Below are 15,286 nucleotides of genomic sequence, written 5' to 3'. Positions count from 1 at the left end.
CACATGGCTGACCAAAAACTCCGGCGGCAATGTGGTGCACAGAGAAGCATTACGCATTTTTAGATGCAGGTGCAAAGCTAAAAGAGCAGGAAATATTAAACTGTGCTAAGTATAAATAGGAATGTGTTTACTAGGAGTTCATTGTTAAGCTTGTCAGTCGGTTTTATGTTTGCATTTGTTTTCTGCTGCTCTCAAAGCACTGTAGCCCAAAATGTCATTACTTAAAGCATTTGTGTGGCTTGTAGATTTGGAGCTGATGGTAGAATCCTGGGTTTGGGCGAATGGAGGGTCTTGCCAGCTTCACCTGGCTGTATGCATCATCAAATGACAGCTCCTCCTTCAACATCAGGTAGCCAATAACGATGGAAGAAGAGCGTGACACTCCTGCGTTACAGTGGACGAGCACAACACCATCCTGTGGTAAGAGAACGTTGAACACAGAGAAACAGTGAAATGAAACCATAAATGAAACCATAAAAAACTCAGAAATCGTGTTTTTGTCCACTACAAGTTCAAGTTGTCAATTTAGAGGAAGCATATATTGATTAGGTGTCTTGTACAGGTTTATCTTCTAATAATCTGAGGTTATACATCTCTATTATTTCTGCTAACACTCAAACAATGGAAGTAAATGGAAGTTTACTTTAAAATGTTGTAAATCGACATGGAACTATTTGTACAGAACTTGTGTCAGACTTTTCAGAGGCTGATATCTCAAAACCAAAATAATCCACATGGTCTGATACCCCCCGAGTAAACAGTGAATAAGTTTGGGTTTAATTTTAACATTTTAAACACTATTCAGTAAATACAGTTGCTTGGTGACATGGCATCAGATAGATCGGAAAACTCACAGCTTGTAGGGGATTTTTTTTTTCTCCCCTCATGAAAATCTTTATATTCAGACTTTCCAACATCTCTGAAACCAGAGCATGCAGGGCAAGTTGAGACTGAATAAATCTGTGTGTGTGTGCGTGTGTCAAAATTTGTCATATGATTAATATTAATGTTGATGTAATTATTTTACTGCCTAGAGTGCCTGGATCGAAATGAATTTTTTTACATTCCAGCCACATCTTTAGACAGTGTGAGGAGGCCCACGGCTCAGTTCTGACGCTCAGCATATTGACACATTTGTCTCCTCGTTCAAAGCGGAGCCTCCATCGTAGAATGAAATCTGTCCTCTGACTGGGATGGAGTGGAACAGAAACTAGAAACAACGCTTTATTTCACATGTCAATCAAAACAAGCTGAGGGACGGGACATTTCTATTAATGCTGGCATCGCAAATGTCTAGATTTTGTTGCTTGCAGTTGATATTTTATCACTGTTATCTGCTTTCCTGTCGAAATACAACCAAATCAAGCTGTTCCTCTGAACAAAGCGTAATCAAACGACACACGTATAGAACACACAGAAAGGACGCACCACTTTTTATGGGTCTTTATCAATCAGAATGCTTTCTCTGTTGCTTTATTCTATTTTGCCGGTAATTGCAGTCATTATAGCTCCGTATCAGGTCTTGTACTTCTTCCTGAAGAAGAAGAAAAAAGAAACTACAGAAAACCTCTACTGAGAGAAAATTGCCTGAGCAGGCTAATCCATCACTGAGAACACGGATACTTAATTTGGTTTTGTCAGTTTCTTGCTTTGCTGCTACTTCACAGAGCTTGAGCCGACTGTTTTCATATCAGCGCTCACATCATATTATGTTTCTGCTCGCAGTCAATCTCCTGATAGTCTCTGCCAGGAAATAGTCTCTGAAAAAAAACTACTGTACATAAAACACAAGAAATTATAAATGGAAAATGAAATGTAAGCAGAAAATAGTTTGAATTTCTGCATTAAACTAATTTCTGCATTTAGTATGAAGTTCATACTAAAAGCCACAGTATGAGCTTTTAGCTGTAATGGATATTCAGACCACCCGCCTTACCTACCTACATGAGGCAAAATTCACAAAAGTGAGGCAGCAGACTTAATTAATTTAACACTGACATGTTAAATTAACCGGTCGATGTGAAAGATGGTGTTTTCAGGCTATATAAGCCTCCTGTGAGAAGGTAGATAAAGAAATATTTGAGTAGTTTTGATGCATTTTCATGTGTTATAAAGAACCACAAAATTGGTTTCTGTGTGTTTGCCTGTGTCTTGTGTGTGTACTCTATCTCTGTCAGAGGTGGAAGATGACTAAGTACATGAAGTAATGTAGAACTTTATACTTGCTTTGTGCTTTCGGTTTAGTCTGCAGAATTTATCTAAGAGATGTGTTTGGTTACTTAAAGGTGTTATTTTCGAATTAATTAAACTAACTTTACTATGCATACAGTATTTAACAGTATATACAGTGAAGTTCAAGTTTATTCTCTCACAACAAACATCATCAAAACTGAGAAATACACTTATTCATACTGGATAATCCTTTTTTTTTTTTTAAGGAGTTTGAAATGTAATGTTTTGTTTTATAGAGATTCCTAAAACACAAAATAAAATTAAATTAAATTGAAATCAATAAAACAAGACCAGTTTGGTGATTATAGTCTCACAAGACTTGAAAAAAATCAATAAGGGTGTGTGGAGGCGCAGTTTGAAAAATGGTTCCCTCCTGTCAATGTTGTCGTGTGTGTGCGTATGTGTGTGTGTATGTGTGTGTGTGTGTGTGTGTGCGTGTTCGTTCTCACCTGTCCTCGTGCCTGATCAATGAAGGAGCTGCACTCCTCGAGGTAAGAAGTGACGTCAGTCTCTGGGAGGTCCAGGATCTGGAGAGTCTTGTAAACCAGCTGATCTGGGAACAGGTTAATAATCCCATAGGCCACATTTAAGACGTGAGATACCTGACCAGGAAAAAAGAAGAAACCCCTTCAGAAAATAACTCCTGAGCATTCACTTGTGTTGTTTTCCTTTGACAGAACATGTTTCCTGTCAACCATATTGATGGCATGAGACGACCTGAATGTGACTGAGTGAGGGGGCAGAAAGAGAGTGAGACAGAGGGTTGACAGGGTAGGGGGAAGAAATATGAATGCTTTTGAAAGAGGGGGGGAAAGGGAAAGGGCAAAGGGAGGAGATGTGGAGACTGATGGCCTCATTTTACAGCGCGTCTCATTCTCTCCTGCTCTGCATCTTAACGTCTTATTGATGTGTCCTGCTTTTGGATTCTGCAACGGCACACAAAACCAGCAGCAAGCGACTAAATTTAACATGTATTATGTGCATCCAAAGCCTGACCTATCTTATTTCTCTCAGCCACAGAGCTCAGTTTTTCTCAAACACTATTAATAGCACATCAATAATCCATATTTCTTTCACTATGAAACATGCGCCTTCATTACCATGATGCACACACACACACTGCTGTTTATATGACTCCAACACACACCTACTTGTAGCCATAAATAAACACCAGAACACCAAATGAGGATTAATCTGCAGCAAAAAAAAAATAATAAAAAAAATCCAAACATATGCACTTTGTTTAAACCTATTTGCGAGCCATATTTCTATATTATGTTGCCAGGCGGATTAAACACAGCGCAGGATTTTACAGAGCACGTTTCATTAATAGCGGAGAATGTTGACAGGAACGCTAATATCCTGTTTATATCCTGCGGGAAACTAAAATATCAGGATTGGTGATGTAGTTTGGGGCCACCTGCAGAAACCAAAGTGACTGTTGGTAAATGGCTTCGGTAAATGCAATTAATTTATTGGCGCTCCACATCCACTGGTATCAAATGAAGTCAGTGTTAACCTGAACTACAGTCACTGGATGACTAAACCAGGAAGATAAATAAACAGGTTTCTAGCCACATAACCAGAATACAATAAAAAATGATCCTGAAAACGTGATTCTACTGAGCATAATGCCAAGGTAGTAATCATGTGTTACCTGTCTTGACTGGAGATTTAATTTCTTCAGGTAAGTGCTTTGTTGCTTTAATTTGGATTCCACTTAGTTTGTGTTGAATTCATACAGATAGCACACATTTTTGAGGAATTGTCCGTTGAGCCCAGTGTCAAGCCTCCTCAGCTTTAATAGCTATCTGGGTAAACCAGGCTAATGTTGCCGTGCAGCAGTGAAAGCTTCCATCCTTGAAAATGGGACGTGAAGGTATTTGTAATCTCTCCAATTCATCATCCTGAGACTGCATAGGCAGCAATAAACTCATGCCTGGGAGCAACCGGAGCAAAGAGGAGTTACATTTCTCTGACATGGAGACTTACTGTAATCATTTACTCCCTCTGCTGAGCTAAAGTGTCACTGCATGAGTCATGAGGCTCTTCTGGCTACAAGCTGGTTGAAGCAGACCTGCGGGAAAGAACACCTGCATGGCTGCATGGCTAATCTCATGTGTCACTACACATGCGATCACAACACAGCAAGGGTATGCCAGTTCTATTGATCTGTCTGTACTGACCTTATATTTCTGCAGGGTGTCAATGTCGTGGGCCGCATCCTGAGAGGCTGAAAGTCAAAAGCAACTCAATGAGAAGATGGGCAGGAGGGGATGTGAGATATAGCTGGCAATGATATACAGTTCAAACATTTTCACATAAACATGTCTGTTATTTTTATATGAGCAACATAACTAAATTTACATGTAAGAATTTGCTTTTATCGCGCTATTTATTTGGATATCTTCCTTTAAGACTGTTACGATGTCACTCTGGGGAAATGTGAAAGGCATATCTGTGTAGATATATTTATACTAGGGAACAAAGTGTATCTGACATAAATACAAAGTTGTTAAAAAAAACTTGTAAATTCTATAGAGTAAAACTTTAGCAGCAAAAGGTGAATGCTGCAGGATATCTGCACATATATCACTTTGTAGGAGCACTTTAAGAAAGAAAACCCTATCGAACAGCTGCATCGCCACAGAGGGAAGATATCAGTCAGCAGAAACCAACAGTAAAAATGCTCTAAGCCACAGGGGGGGAGAATTAATCAGATGGTTTGTACATTAGCACTAAGGCTAAGCTTAAAAACCGCTGAAATAAACATTGAATAATATCTACAGCTGCAGAGAGGCAATTTTATTACTTTCATGAAAAGAGTGCGCGAAGGCGTCTTCATGACAACAGCCTCCGTAAGAGCAAGAGTGACTCATGCAGCACAGGTAGCAGGTTGAACACTAATGGAAGAAATAAAATGAGACAGACCATGCAGCAAGTCAACCTGAACGAGAAAAATAAATGAAAAAAACCACACCAGGTAAGACTCAAAGTTTCTAAAATACCAGGAATTCTATAATTATGTTTAAGAGACATTTGGGCGAGAAAGCGATTATTATGAAGAAGGACTTTCCCGAGTGGATAGTCAATGTCTTCAAAGTAGCAATATTAGCGCTCTTCGCCTTCACCAAAACCATTTTCATGCAACGCCAAAGTCATGGTGTTGAGAAGTAAATTAGAATAGAAAGAATGAGGTGTCTTTGGGAATAAGCCCCTTCCAGCCCCGAAGCATTGTCAGGATGGAAAGAGCAGATTTAAAGTGACAGATGCGCAAAAAGATGTCGAAAAGCCAGGATATTTAGAGCATATTCTTAATGCTGCGTGACAGCTTCAGTCTGCTAAAATGCAGAAACGAAATCCCAGTCATCTTTAGTCTGCAGAGTAGCACTGCTATGAAAGCAGTAAAACTATAACATATGATAGATGAAAGTTATTGTTTGATTCTACAATGATTTCTCCAAAATGTCACAATTGCATTTTGTCCCTGTTCAATGCAAGTCATGTATCTCAATGATACTTTAGTTTTTTAAATGATACGCCTACCATTTAAAGCAGCTTGATATATATTTTTTATTTTGGATATATATATATAATCATTTATTCCAATAGCAACAATATCATCTGTTAATTTATGCATTTTCCATCAAGTTTATGTTAACTCGGGGTGTTTGTATTTTAAGTAATTTATTGTCATAATAGTATACATTGCAGAATAATTGCATTGTAGTTTACTAAAGGAAGCTATTTATAATACATATTAAACAAGGACTGATCCTGTGTGATGTTTAAACAGATACGTAAGCAATGCTATTAGCAGTGAGCCACAATATAGAAGAGAGTCACCTCTATTGAACCTAACAGATGTAATATTTTATTGATCCCTGCTGACAACTTTGCTCTTTGATTCTCTCCTGCATAGAGGTCAAAGCAAATTGTAAACTCCAGCGGTGAATAGCACCCCAGAGATGTGGTGGGAATGAATGTCAAGCTCAAGGGCACTTCAACAGGACAGACACATGCTGACATGTGAGAGTGTCACACTGCCTCCACCTGAAGGACACATCGCTATGCACACTGAGACGAATTCAAAATTAATGACATTCATTATAACGATTTTATTTATTGATTATTGAGACCAAACCATGACCGGTGCCTTTGTGGACTGGAATACTGAAGTTATTCAGACACTATGAAACTAATACATTTCGACAATTGAGACTTCAAAGGGTCCAACGAGACTTTTTCATCTGTCGAATGGTAAATAAATGTTAATGTATACGTCGCTTTTCTAGTCTATGGACAATTCAAAGTGCTTAACCCTGTTCGGATACCGATGACAGAGGCTACCAACCTGCAATGGGAGCAATGCAGTGTTTTTTTTTCTCCAAAGCACTTTACAACATGCTCAGCAATTAACGCACACACACACCAACAACGATATAACCGTTGGAAGCAATTTGTAGTTCAATATATTGCCCGAGGACACTTCAACAAGCAGCAAGAGCCAGGAATTGAACCGCCAATTAGTAGACAGCCTGCTCTACATCCTGAGCTACAGTCTCCCCATAGCATCAGAATAATGAGACACGATTGCATTAGAACATTTATCGGTATTTGTTTACATGTGATGTCATGCTGTTTTGTTAACTCCGCCGAGGCGGCCGTTGTGTAATCGGCGGCATTGGTTTGTTTTTCTGTCTGTTTGTCTTTTAGCAAGATAACGCAAAATGTTACGGAATGATCTGGATGAAATTTTCAGGAAATGTTGGGAATGTTACCGGGAACAAATTATTATATTTTGGTGATGATCCAGAAGAGATCCTGGATTCTGGATCACTTTGATATTTCCGTTAACATTGCCGTTAATGGAACATATGGAGTCAGACCTGCAGCAATTAAGTGCAGGAGAGAGAAACAATAATGATAAAGTTATGATACATTATAGTAGAAGTATTAATCATGGATATTACCCAGCAGTAAAAAGGGTCTAACGACGCCAACTTGCAGGTCCAGACTGTCATCTACGACAAATCCGCATCCACTTCCCTCCTCAAGTTCATCGACGTGCTCTTCGCCCTCTCCATCTTCACTCCTGCTCTCAAGCAGTTTCTTGCCCGTCACCGTGGTAACGCGGGTGCTCTGTTTCTTCAGACGGTTTTTGGAGAAGCACTGGATCTCCTGAGCCAGGGAGTGCATCACAGCGGGAGGGGGTTACAGGAGTCAGCTGCAGGGAAGAGAAGACATCACACAGTGGGGCTAGAGACTGTATGTCCCAGATGAGATAAACAAAAACAAAAAAATTATTACTTTGCCAGTTGTTTTACATTACGTGATCCACTTAAAATATTGAACTAAAAATTTGCAATTAATGCTGAAGCACGACGCTTCATTGTTTCCGTGCACACACACCTCGTCTTACTGCATTCAATTGTACCAAAATCCTGCAGTCAGATAAACGTTCACTTTATACTTTATATACAGCCACAGTATTTAATACCGGATACAATGTGTAACAAACACAGCAGTAGTCATCATGTCTGACAACTGAGTCGGAAGCGGCGTCAATTATGATGCGTTCATAGGTCATAGTAAAATAGTTATTACCGGTATGTGGTTTCGCCGGGGAACTCTGATCCTGACGTGAATGTGACGGTTCTGATTTTTATTTAACACATCAACGTGTCATTTATTACTATTTTATATTAATGTTATTATTTCTTAGCTAAAAAAGGGAAATTGATATGATGCATATCACGTCTATAACCCACTATGAATTTGTTTGAGAATACACGGGGTACATTTTTCTAGCTTTCATGAGTTTATACCTGCAAAAATGTCGCCTTGATCATCGTGCCCACGTCCACGGGCGTTAGCACATTCCAATATGTCCTGACAGGTGAGATATACTATTTACGAAAGCCGTGAACGCAACGCGAGTCAGCCTCGTTGTGAGAACGAGGACAGATCTCGTCCCTTTGAAGTGAGAGAAAAAAAAAGGGGTGGGGTGGAGTCCAGTCCAGGAAGCTACCCGAAGACCTGAACATGGGCGAAATCTAGTAGATAGAAATTACGGTTTCTATTTTCTTTATTCGCGGGCGATAGGGTTTGGAGACTTGTGACTTTTTGGGGGGATTTATTTGGAAATTTGACAGAACAGCGGAGAAGATGTCTCGGGGAGCGATCCAGCCCAGCCAGCAGAAACTGGCAGAGAAACTCACCATCCTCAACGACAGAGGCATCGGGATGTTGACCCGTGTGTACAATATCAAAAAGGTTCGCGCACACACACTATTATATCATTATTAACCACGCACTTCTGTCTATTTATTAACAGTGTAATATCTGCACCTGCATCCAAAATGAGTGTCAGCGCTACGTATAAAGATGATCTAGCTGCTCGTTTAGCCAATGGTAACACCGAAAATAATGCATAAATCACCCCCATGCTTTATATATTATCCTGCGTTCATGATGTTCTTTAGATTTGCAAATAAATACACTTACTGTATCAAATATACCCCAGCAGCCTTCTCGTAATGCTAACCACAAGCTGCCGTGTTAGCTTGCGGTAAAGCTGTCCTTTAATTTACGACGTTAAATAATTGTATATTACCATTTTAAACCAACGTTAACACAGTTAATGTTAACAAAACCACAACAGTATTGAAACCAATAGACACAATAACATCGGGAACCGTCGTATTAATCCCCTGCGATGATATCGGCGAACCCTCGGGCCTGCTGCAGCGGCGATCGCTAGCTAACGGCTATCGGCTGGTAATGGCGGCTGCGTCTGGCTAAGCTAACCACGGCTAAATTAGCAGTCGGGCGTCGTCTCCGCTCCGACAAATCAAAGTTCGGCATTCAGTAAATTCAACACACACCGCTGTTTTTATACTTATTTTACTTAAAGCTAGTCATTGCATAGAGCTTTTTTGAGCCAAGCTGGTAGCTGAATACATTTGGCTAATTTACAAAATAATCGTGTGTGTGTGTGTGTGGGGGGGGGGCTGCAAAATATAGGTTAAATCGTCGTTTATCTCATTAATTAAGTCATGAACACCGCAACTGTAGGCCAAATGGATAAAAACAACTTACTATTTACAATATGAAACTCGGGTGGTGGAAGTGTTTTTCATTTGACTGCCTAATATTTATCAAGCAGGTGTTGTATTATCCTTACGTATAGTCGGTTAAATTAATGATGAATTAGCTAGGTTTTACTACAACAATGATTGTGATATTTTAGCCCTTGTCGATGTCATTAACATGAGATTTGTGGGTTTTTTTTGCATATGTTGTTCCGCCAGAATAGCTGCAGTAATATGAAATGACACCCGTTTTAACTGTGATGCTCAAGTGTTACATTAATAAGTGTTTCGCAAGAAGAGTCGTGTGTTTGCTTGTGTGTGATGAGCCTTTCTGTCTGATTGTGTATGCCTGATTGTTCATGCCCTACCAGAGATGTGGAATACAGAGTCCTATTCAAACTGTCTGAAAGCACGGACTGTTGACTGTTTACTGGCATGAGTTGTCCTATACTCCTTTAGCAGTCATTTCCAAAGTAGTAATTATATATTAGTAAACTGTTGAAGGAGGCAAGTTTGATTCCGGCCAAAATGTTAGGTTGTAAGTCATTTATAAAATCAGTCAAATGTAGCTTTACATTGAGAGTGCCATTTTTATTTTATTTTTTTACTATTTCCGGCAAAATAAAAGACGAGTTCATTGAGATTTGCTGCTGAATTATTTTCGTACACCCATCCTATCCTCCCTACTTCTGTCCTTTTTCTTTGTGCTTGTCATCATCGTCATATCTTTCCTGATTGTTCTCACTATAAGTCTTCTGAACATATCCACCCTTAAATTCTGTTTGTGATTTTAATGCTTCTTTTTAACCTTAAAATACTCGAAAACTTTCCAACATTTAGTACTAACTGCATTCTGAGAAAAAACACAGTAATATATATTGCATTCATCCTGGAATAATTCTTGTACCCCTGATAGCAATTTAGAGATGAGTGTTATATCTTTTTTTTAACTATCTCTATTAAGAAACAGTATTCTTGTTAGCCATACTAAAAACACTTGTTATATTTAGTTGTTATATTATGTTAGTGAGCAGGACTTACACTCCCAAACTGTGATATTGTCAATATTTTCTAAATCAAAGCAATTTTGCCCCCCATTTTAATAACATACTATCATTGCAAATCATTAACTAATGAGAACTAACTTTAAACTTTTTTCCATAAAAAATCCATAACAGTCACTTTAACTAATCTTTGCTTCGTGGCTAAGATTTTGTTTGCTGTGCTTATCCTTTAGCCAGTGGACCTGCTAGCATCATATTTTGTCTTGCAACAAGGTGCTTGGTTTCCTTATCCATGCTTGCACAGGTAAAATTGCAAAAACGTGTTTGCATTTGACAGTTTATCGAAACTTGTCTAGAATGACTTGCCTGTTGTCTCCCTGTTGAAAATAAGACATACCGGTCGGTATTTGACTGAGGTGGAGGCTGAGGCTGGTGAGGGATACCAGCTAAATGTGTCAAGCACTCATTGATTTGTACACACCATGGAGGCGAAGGTGTTCAGGCATGTCAATTGTGTATCCTCCTTTTGTAAATTTGTTTGGCATAACTGTTTCACTGGGCCGATGTGAACTATTGATCGATATGCCACCACCAAGGGCACAAAGTCATTTAGGAACCTTTGTGCATAATCAAAAGTAAAAATCATTTTTGATTGGAATCTGTACTTGATGCCCGATCATAGTTGCCATCAAAAAAAAAAAAAGTCTAATTCTATAAATTTAGCGTGAAGGTGAATCAATGTATTTAAACAGTGTGTTGGCAGCAATACAACAGCAACTAAATATCACCTTTAATAACACGTCTTAAAGAGAACAGTCAAATATACTGACGCCTTTTCTACAATGACATAACAAAGATATGCTTTCTTGTACATTTTTGATGCAATATATACGAGTGATGTGGAAGTTGCCATAGCATTGCACAAACTTCATCCAGTTCCTTCTGACTCTTTAGGGGAGTCTGGGATGTCGTAGTTTTACCGATCTTAGCTGCTCACCTTTAGCAGGTGGGCGTCATTCACATTGCAATCAACCAAATGGAACGCCGACGCTGTATAATCCAATATGCCTGTTGTTGTGGCTACTTGTTTGTTTGTTTTCCAGAGGACATCACTTGAGTGGGCGGTCCTTGACTGGCGGCTGTTTTAAGATGTGTGTTTGTTTGTGTGTGTGTGTGTGTGTGTAGACCAGAGATTCAGTAGTTTGTCTGGGTGGGCGCTTTGTTTTGATTTCTTCTCTTTTTCTCTCCGTTCCAATGCTCCCCCCCCCCCTCTTCTATGCAGCAAGGACAAGTTTGGAAGGTTTGCAAAGTTTATCACCTTCCACTTATGAAACCCCACCTTCCTCACCTCACCTTTCCTCAATTCCTTCCTTTTCTCGTTCCCTCCCTGGATACCTGTATTGATCTGTTGGCCGTCTCCTTTGTAGCTCTCTCCGCTTTATGTTTGACTTTGTAATGCTAAGTGTAATGCTGGCCTCCAAACACAGAAATGTTGATTATGGTCTAGAAAGTATTTTTTTCCCCTGTTTGCTAGCCACAATCTAATTCATTGTTCATTTTAATGCATTTGAATTTGGAAAAAAATCAACTTCAAGAATTAAGCATTTGCGATACACAAACAAACACTTTTATTAGCTGCCCCCTAGTCAACTGAACCTTACCGTCTTTGCCACAGGCTGTTCAACTCTTTTCAACTTCTAGCGGTTCTCTAGTGGTTCTGTTCATAGAATTTGTGTCGGTTGATCCCTCATTGTTAAAAAAGAGATCCCAAATTACCTGGCAAGAAGTATTTAATCTCAGCTCTGAAGGATTATTACAAAGGTACTGCCATCTCTTTATGTAGTTGTCAGGTGCAGGTCTCCCTGGCCAAATCTATTGTGTCCTATTCCACAGGTTAGTTAATTTGGAGGTCTTTTAGAGGTTAATTTGTTTAATTGTGGAGAAACAATGCTGGAGATGAGACAAAGGTCTGTTCTGGTATCTAGGCGAAGTCTTCCTTACTCCTCCTGATTCTCAATTTATTCTCATGCACTGTCCCTTCATTCGCTGAATCCTTCCATCCATCCATCCATCCATCCATCCATCCATCCCTCATTCCCACCCAAATCCAGCCAGCCAGCTTTTTGCACTTGCCACACCAGCTTTACTGGACAATACCAAGTAAACACCAAGTCACAAAACCAAGAATTAAAACTCAAAAGTCTTGACATTGTCATGTCAGAGAACAATATAACCAATTTGATTTGTTATTCATGAAAGAGATTATAGTTGACTAAGCAACTAAGTTAAAGCAAAATGATCTGGTAAAATATTTCTCGTGATGTGGCCGTGGTCACTGAAAGTCAGCTCGATCTTCAATATATACAAGTGTAGGATAAATTATATTTAAGGATGGTAATGCAGGTTTTGCTTGTTTTAGCCCATTTAATTACAGCTCATGCATAGGAACCGTTATCCAAAGCATAGGTGTTTACATAGAATCGATTTCAATGCGCTGTTAATGAGCCAGTAACGCTTAGAATGATGTAACTTCCTTAGTTTATTGCATTTTAAAATGATTGTTGATAACGTGTCCTGGATATATGAGCTTCTGACAATCACTTGTATAAACAAGAATTTAAGTAACGAGAACACTAAAGTGCTTCATGAATAAATGAAAAGGCCAAAGAGACCGATAAATATGAGCAACCTTGTCTGTGCAAGAATGTGTGAAGTCTTCGATTTAAATGTGCGTACTTGCTAGACCAACCTTGAGCTCTGTCACCTTTAGCTTTAGAGTTTGGGCTAAAACATGGAAAACACTCGCAGTTAGTCAGCATACTGTTCTTTTGTAGTAATAACCACATCGATGTTCTTCATCCTGCAGTTTCCCAGCATGAGTCAAAGGGTAACTATATTTTTAGTAGCCATTTTAGTGGGTCTTGTGTAGGGTGAGGCTAGTGGCGTGCCGTTATCGGTGCTAGCAAAACGACAAGGTTTTTTCTACTGCATGGATTTCACAGTCGCATCTTGATTCCTGGATCTCATTTAACATGGTTGAATTTTAGTCTGCTTCTCACACACCTTAACAGATTTTCTATGACTAGTTGTTGAGTAATAAACTATGACATCGGGGGGGAAAAAAGAATATTTATGGCAATTTGGCTTTGAAATCTGGTCAGGTGTGAGAGAAGTAGGCACAAGGAAACAAGCTGGGACGCAAGGTCCTGTCTGTGTCATTGATGGGTATTGAAATAGAAATAGTGTTGCTGTTATGTGTGTGTTTTCCTATGTCCAGCCCCCCCAAGTGTTTTGTGTGTGAGAACCAGCAGCAGTTGGTGTCTCTACAGGAGCTCAGCATGCCTGTTTCTGGCGTTCAAGTGAGAGAAAGAGCTTCCATTACAGACAGGCTGATTGTTGGGTAGTTTGCATGATGCATCCTGGCTCATTCCGGCTGCCTGACTCAGGTGTAAAAGTGTATTTTATTCTTGGGCCATTTATGATAGCATAATGGCTTCTAGCAGAGTGGCAGCAGATGCTGATCAGTGTTTCCTCTTAAGAACGTCCTCTTAAACCAGCAACATCCACTGTAGCGGAGCTGCTGTGATTTAAATGTAGTTGTAGTCATGAGAAAACGTTCCTCATTGACTTCCAGATCTTGTGGCTTGAGCCAGACCCTGCGCGGTCTGTTGCACAGCGTGATGGAATACTGTGTTACTTTGCAAAGTTCAATCAGGGTCGCAGGGTCTCAACTATTACGTGTCAACAAAAGCAGAACTTTGAGCTCCGTTACATCCCGGTTTAGGACCAGAGTTGTACATTGTGTAAATTAGCGTTTGTTTCTGTATTGTGGTTTTGTTTTGTACAGGCTAATGTTTCAAGCCATGCAAACTGACATCCAGGTTCATGGTTGTGGTTCCGTTTTCTGTTGGTTAGTTTGTCGTGATGCGCTGTTAAAGGTGGAAATATTACATTCGTAGCTTAGTTCTGTGTTGTAGATGATAGATGTAGATTTTTGACGCCTTCTAAACTTGAACTGAATCATTCCCTCTGGCACATGCATGGACTACAGTATACCTTCACACCATTCACAGTTGCCCACAACGCATGTGGGCCGTTTCTTTCCCGCCAATGTAGTTCAGACAGCAACACTTTTATTGGTGCGGATGAAGATGCTGATGAGGAAAATACAGCTCTGTCTGAGAAATATTAGAAAGATGGCCGCTTTGCAGAAAATGAAGCATTCTGATCAAGAGCTTTCCCTCTGTTCTCTCTCTCTCTCTGGTCATTTCTCAGTTCGTCATCTATTTTTTGCCTGCTTCATGAGCCATCACTCTCTCCCCCCCCCCCCCCCCCCCCACTGTTTCTTTCAGTCGTGTCTTCATTCTGTACACATCGAACATCCCTCTTGTTTGGATGCTTCACTAAATACCAGTGTTTTATGTATTTCATCCAACCCCATACCCCTGGCCAAGATAAAGCAGTTGTCAATGTGAGCTCTAGATGTGATGATCACACACCTAACATGCCTGATCATGAGGAAAAACATGAGATTAATGAATGTTATGTGTAAATATACATATGTGTATGCTGAGCAGCAGTGTACCTCCCATACTTTTATTTGTTGTCTCTCGCCTTCCTCATCTCTTGCTCTCTTCTCTTTTCCAGGCATGCGGCGACCCCAAGGCTAAGCCCTCTTATCTCGTTGATAAGAACTTGGAATCTGCAGTTAAATTTATTGTCAGGAAATTTCCTGCTGTGGAAACACGGAATAATAATGTAAGTAGGCTTGCATGTACTATGTGGCGTGTTCGTATGGTGTATAGAGGAAGAGAATGAAAGTGTCTTTTCACCGGTGTGACTCGATTCCTTCAGCTATGCACATGCATCTAGTCGCCCAGTAGCACGTTCACGTTTTAAATGTCAAATGTAGAGAATTTGTTTTTGCGTAGTATTTATACCACTGCTCTTCAGTTT

At 39.7% G+C, this 15,286-nt stretch overlaps 2 protein-coding genes across 2 annotated transcripts in view; one reads left to right on the top strand and one right to left on the bottom strand.

Annotated features, from left to right (window-relative positions):
- Positions 1-217: 217 nt before the first annotated feature.
- On the bottom strand, positions 218-8,849 carry LOC137896187 (dual specificity protein phosphatase 19-like). Its single transcript, XM_068741718.1, has 5 exons — positions 8,740-8,849; positions 7,206-7,459; positions 4,419-4,465; positions 2,682-2,834; positions 218-415 (listed from the first exon to the last, which is right to left on the bottom strand). Exons 2-5 carry the CDS (start codon positions 7,429-7,431, stop codon positions 218-220), a joined length of 624 nt encoding a protein of 207 aa, XP_068597819.1. The 5' UTR covers positions 7,432-7,459; positions 8,740-8,849.
- The window catches only part of nckap1 (NCK-associated protein 1), a 21,274-nt gene continuing 14,388 nt past the window's right edge, over positions 8,401-15,286 (top strand). Inside the window, exons 1-3 of the mRNA XM_068741717.1 lie at positions 8,401-8,508; positions 11,613-11,630; positions 14,978-15,088. Coding sequence (XP_068597818.1) covers positions 8,401-8,508; positions 11,613-11,630; positions 14,978-15,088 — 237 coding nt within the window. The remainder of the gene's footprint in view (positions 8,509-11,612; positions 11,631-14,977; positions 15,089-15,286) is intronic.

The sequence above is a fragment of the Brachionichthys hirsutus genome, chromosome 7 (assembly GCF_040956055.1).
Source record: "Brachionichthys hirsutus isolate HB-005 chromosome 7, CSIRO-AGI_Bhir_v1, whole genome shotgun sequence".
NCBI classification, from domain to species: Eukaryota; Metazoa; Chordata; class Actinopteri; order Lophiiformes; family Brachionichthyidae; genus Brachionichthys; species Brachionichthys hirsutus.
The sequence above is the reverse complement of the archived record's forward strand: the minus strand, read 5'-3'. Positions and strand labels throughout refer to the sequence as shown.

What these genes read in the sequence shown, in the direction of transcription:
- LOC137896187 (XM_068741718.1), bottom strand. Translation starts at nt 7,431, where the DNA reads ATGCACTCCCTGGCTCAGGAGATCCAGTGCTTCTCCAAAAACCGTCTG. An exon ending in ACACCCTGCAGAAATATAAG is followed by an intron (nt 2,835 to 4,418) that starts GTCAGTACAGAC and finishes TTTCCTGGTCAG; the next exon opens with GTATCTCACGTCTTAAATGT. An exon ending in TTGATCAGGCACGAGGACAG is followed by an intron (nt 416 to 2,681) that starts GTGAGAACGAAC and finishes CTCTTACCACAG; the next exon opens with GATGGTGTTGTGCTCGTCCA.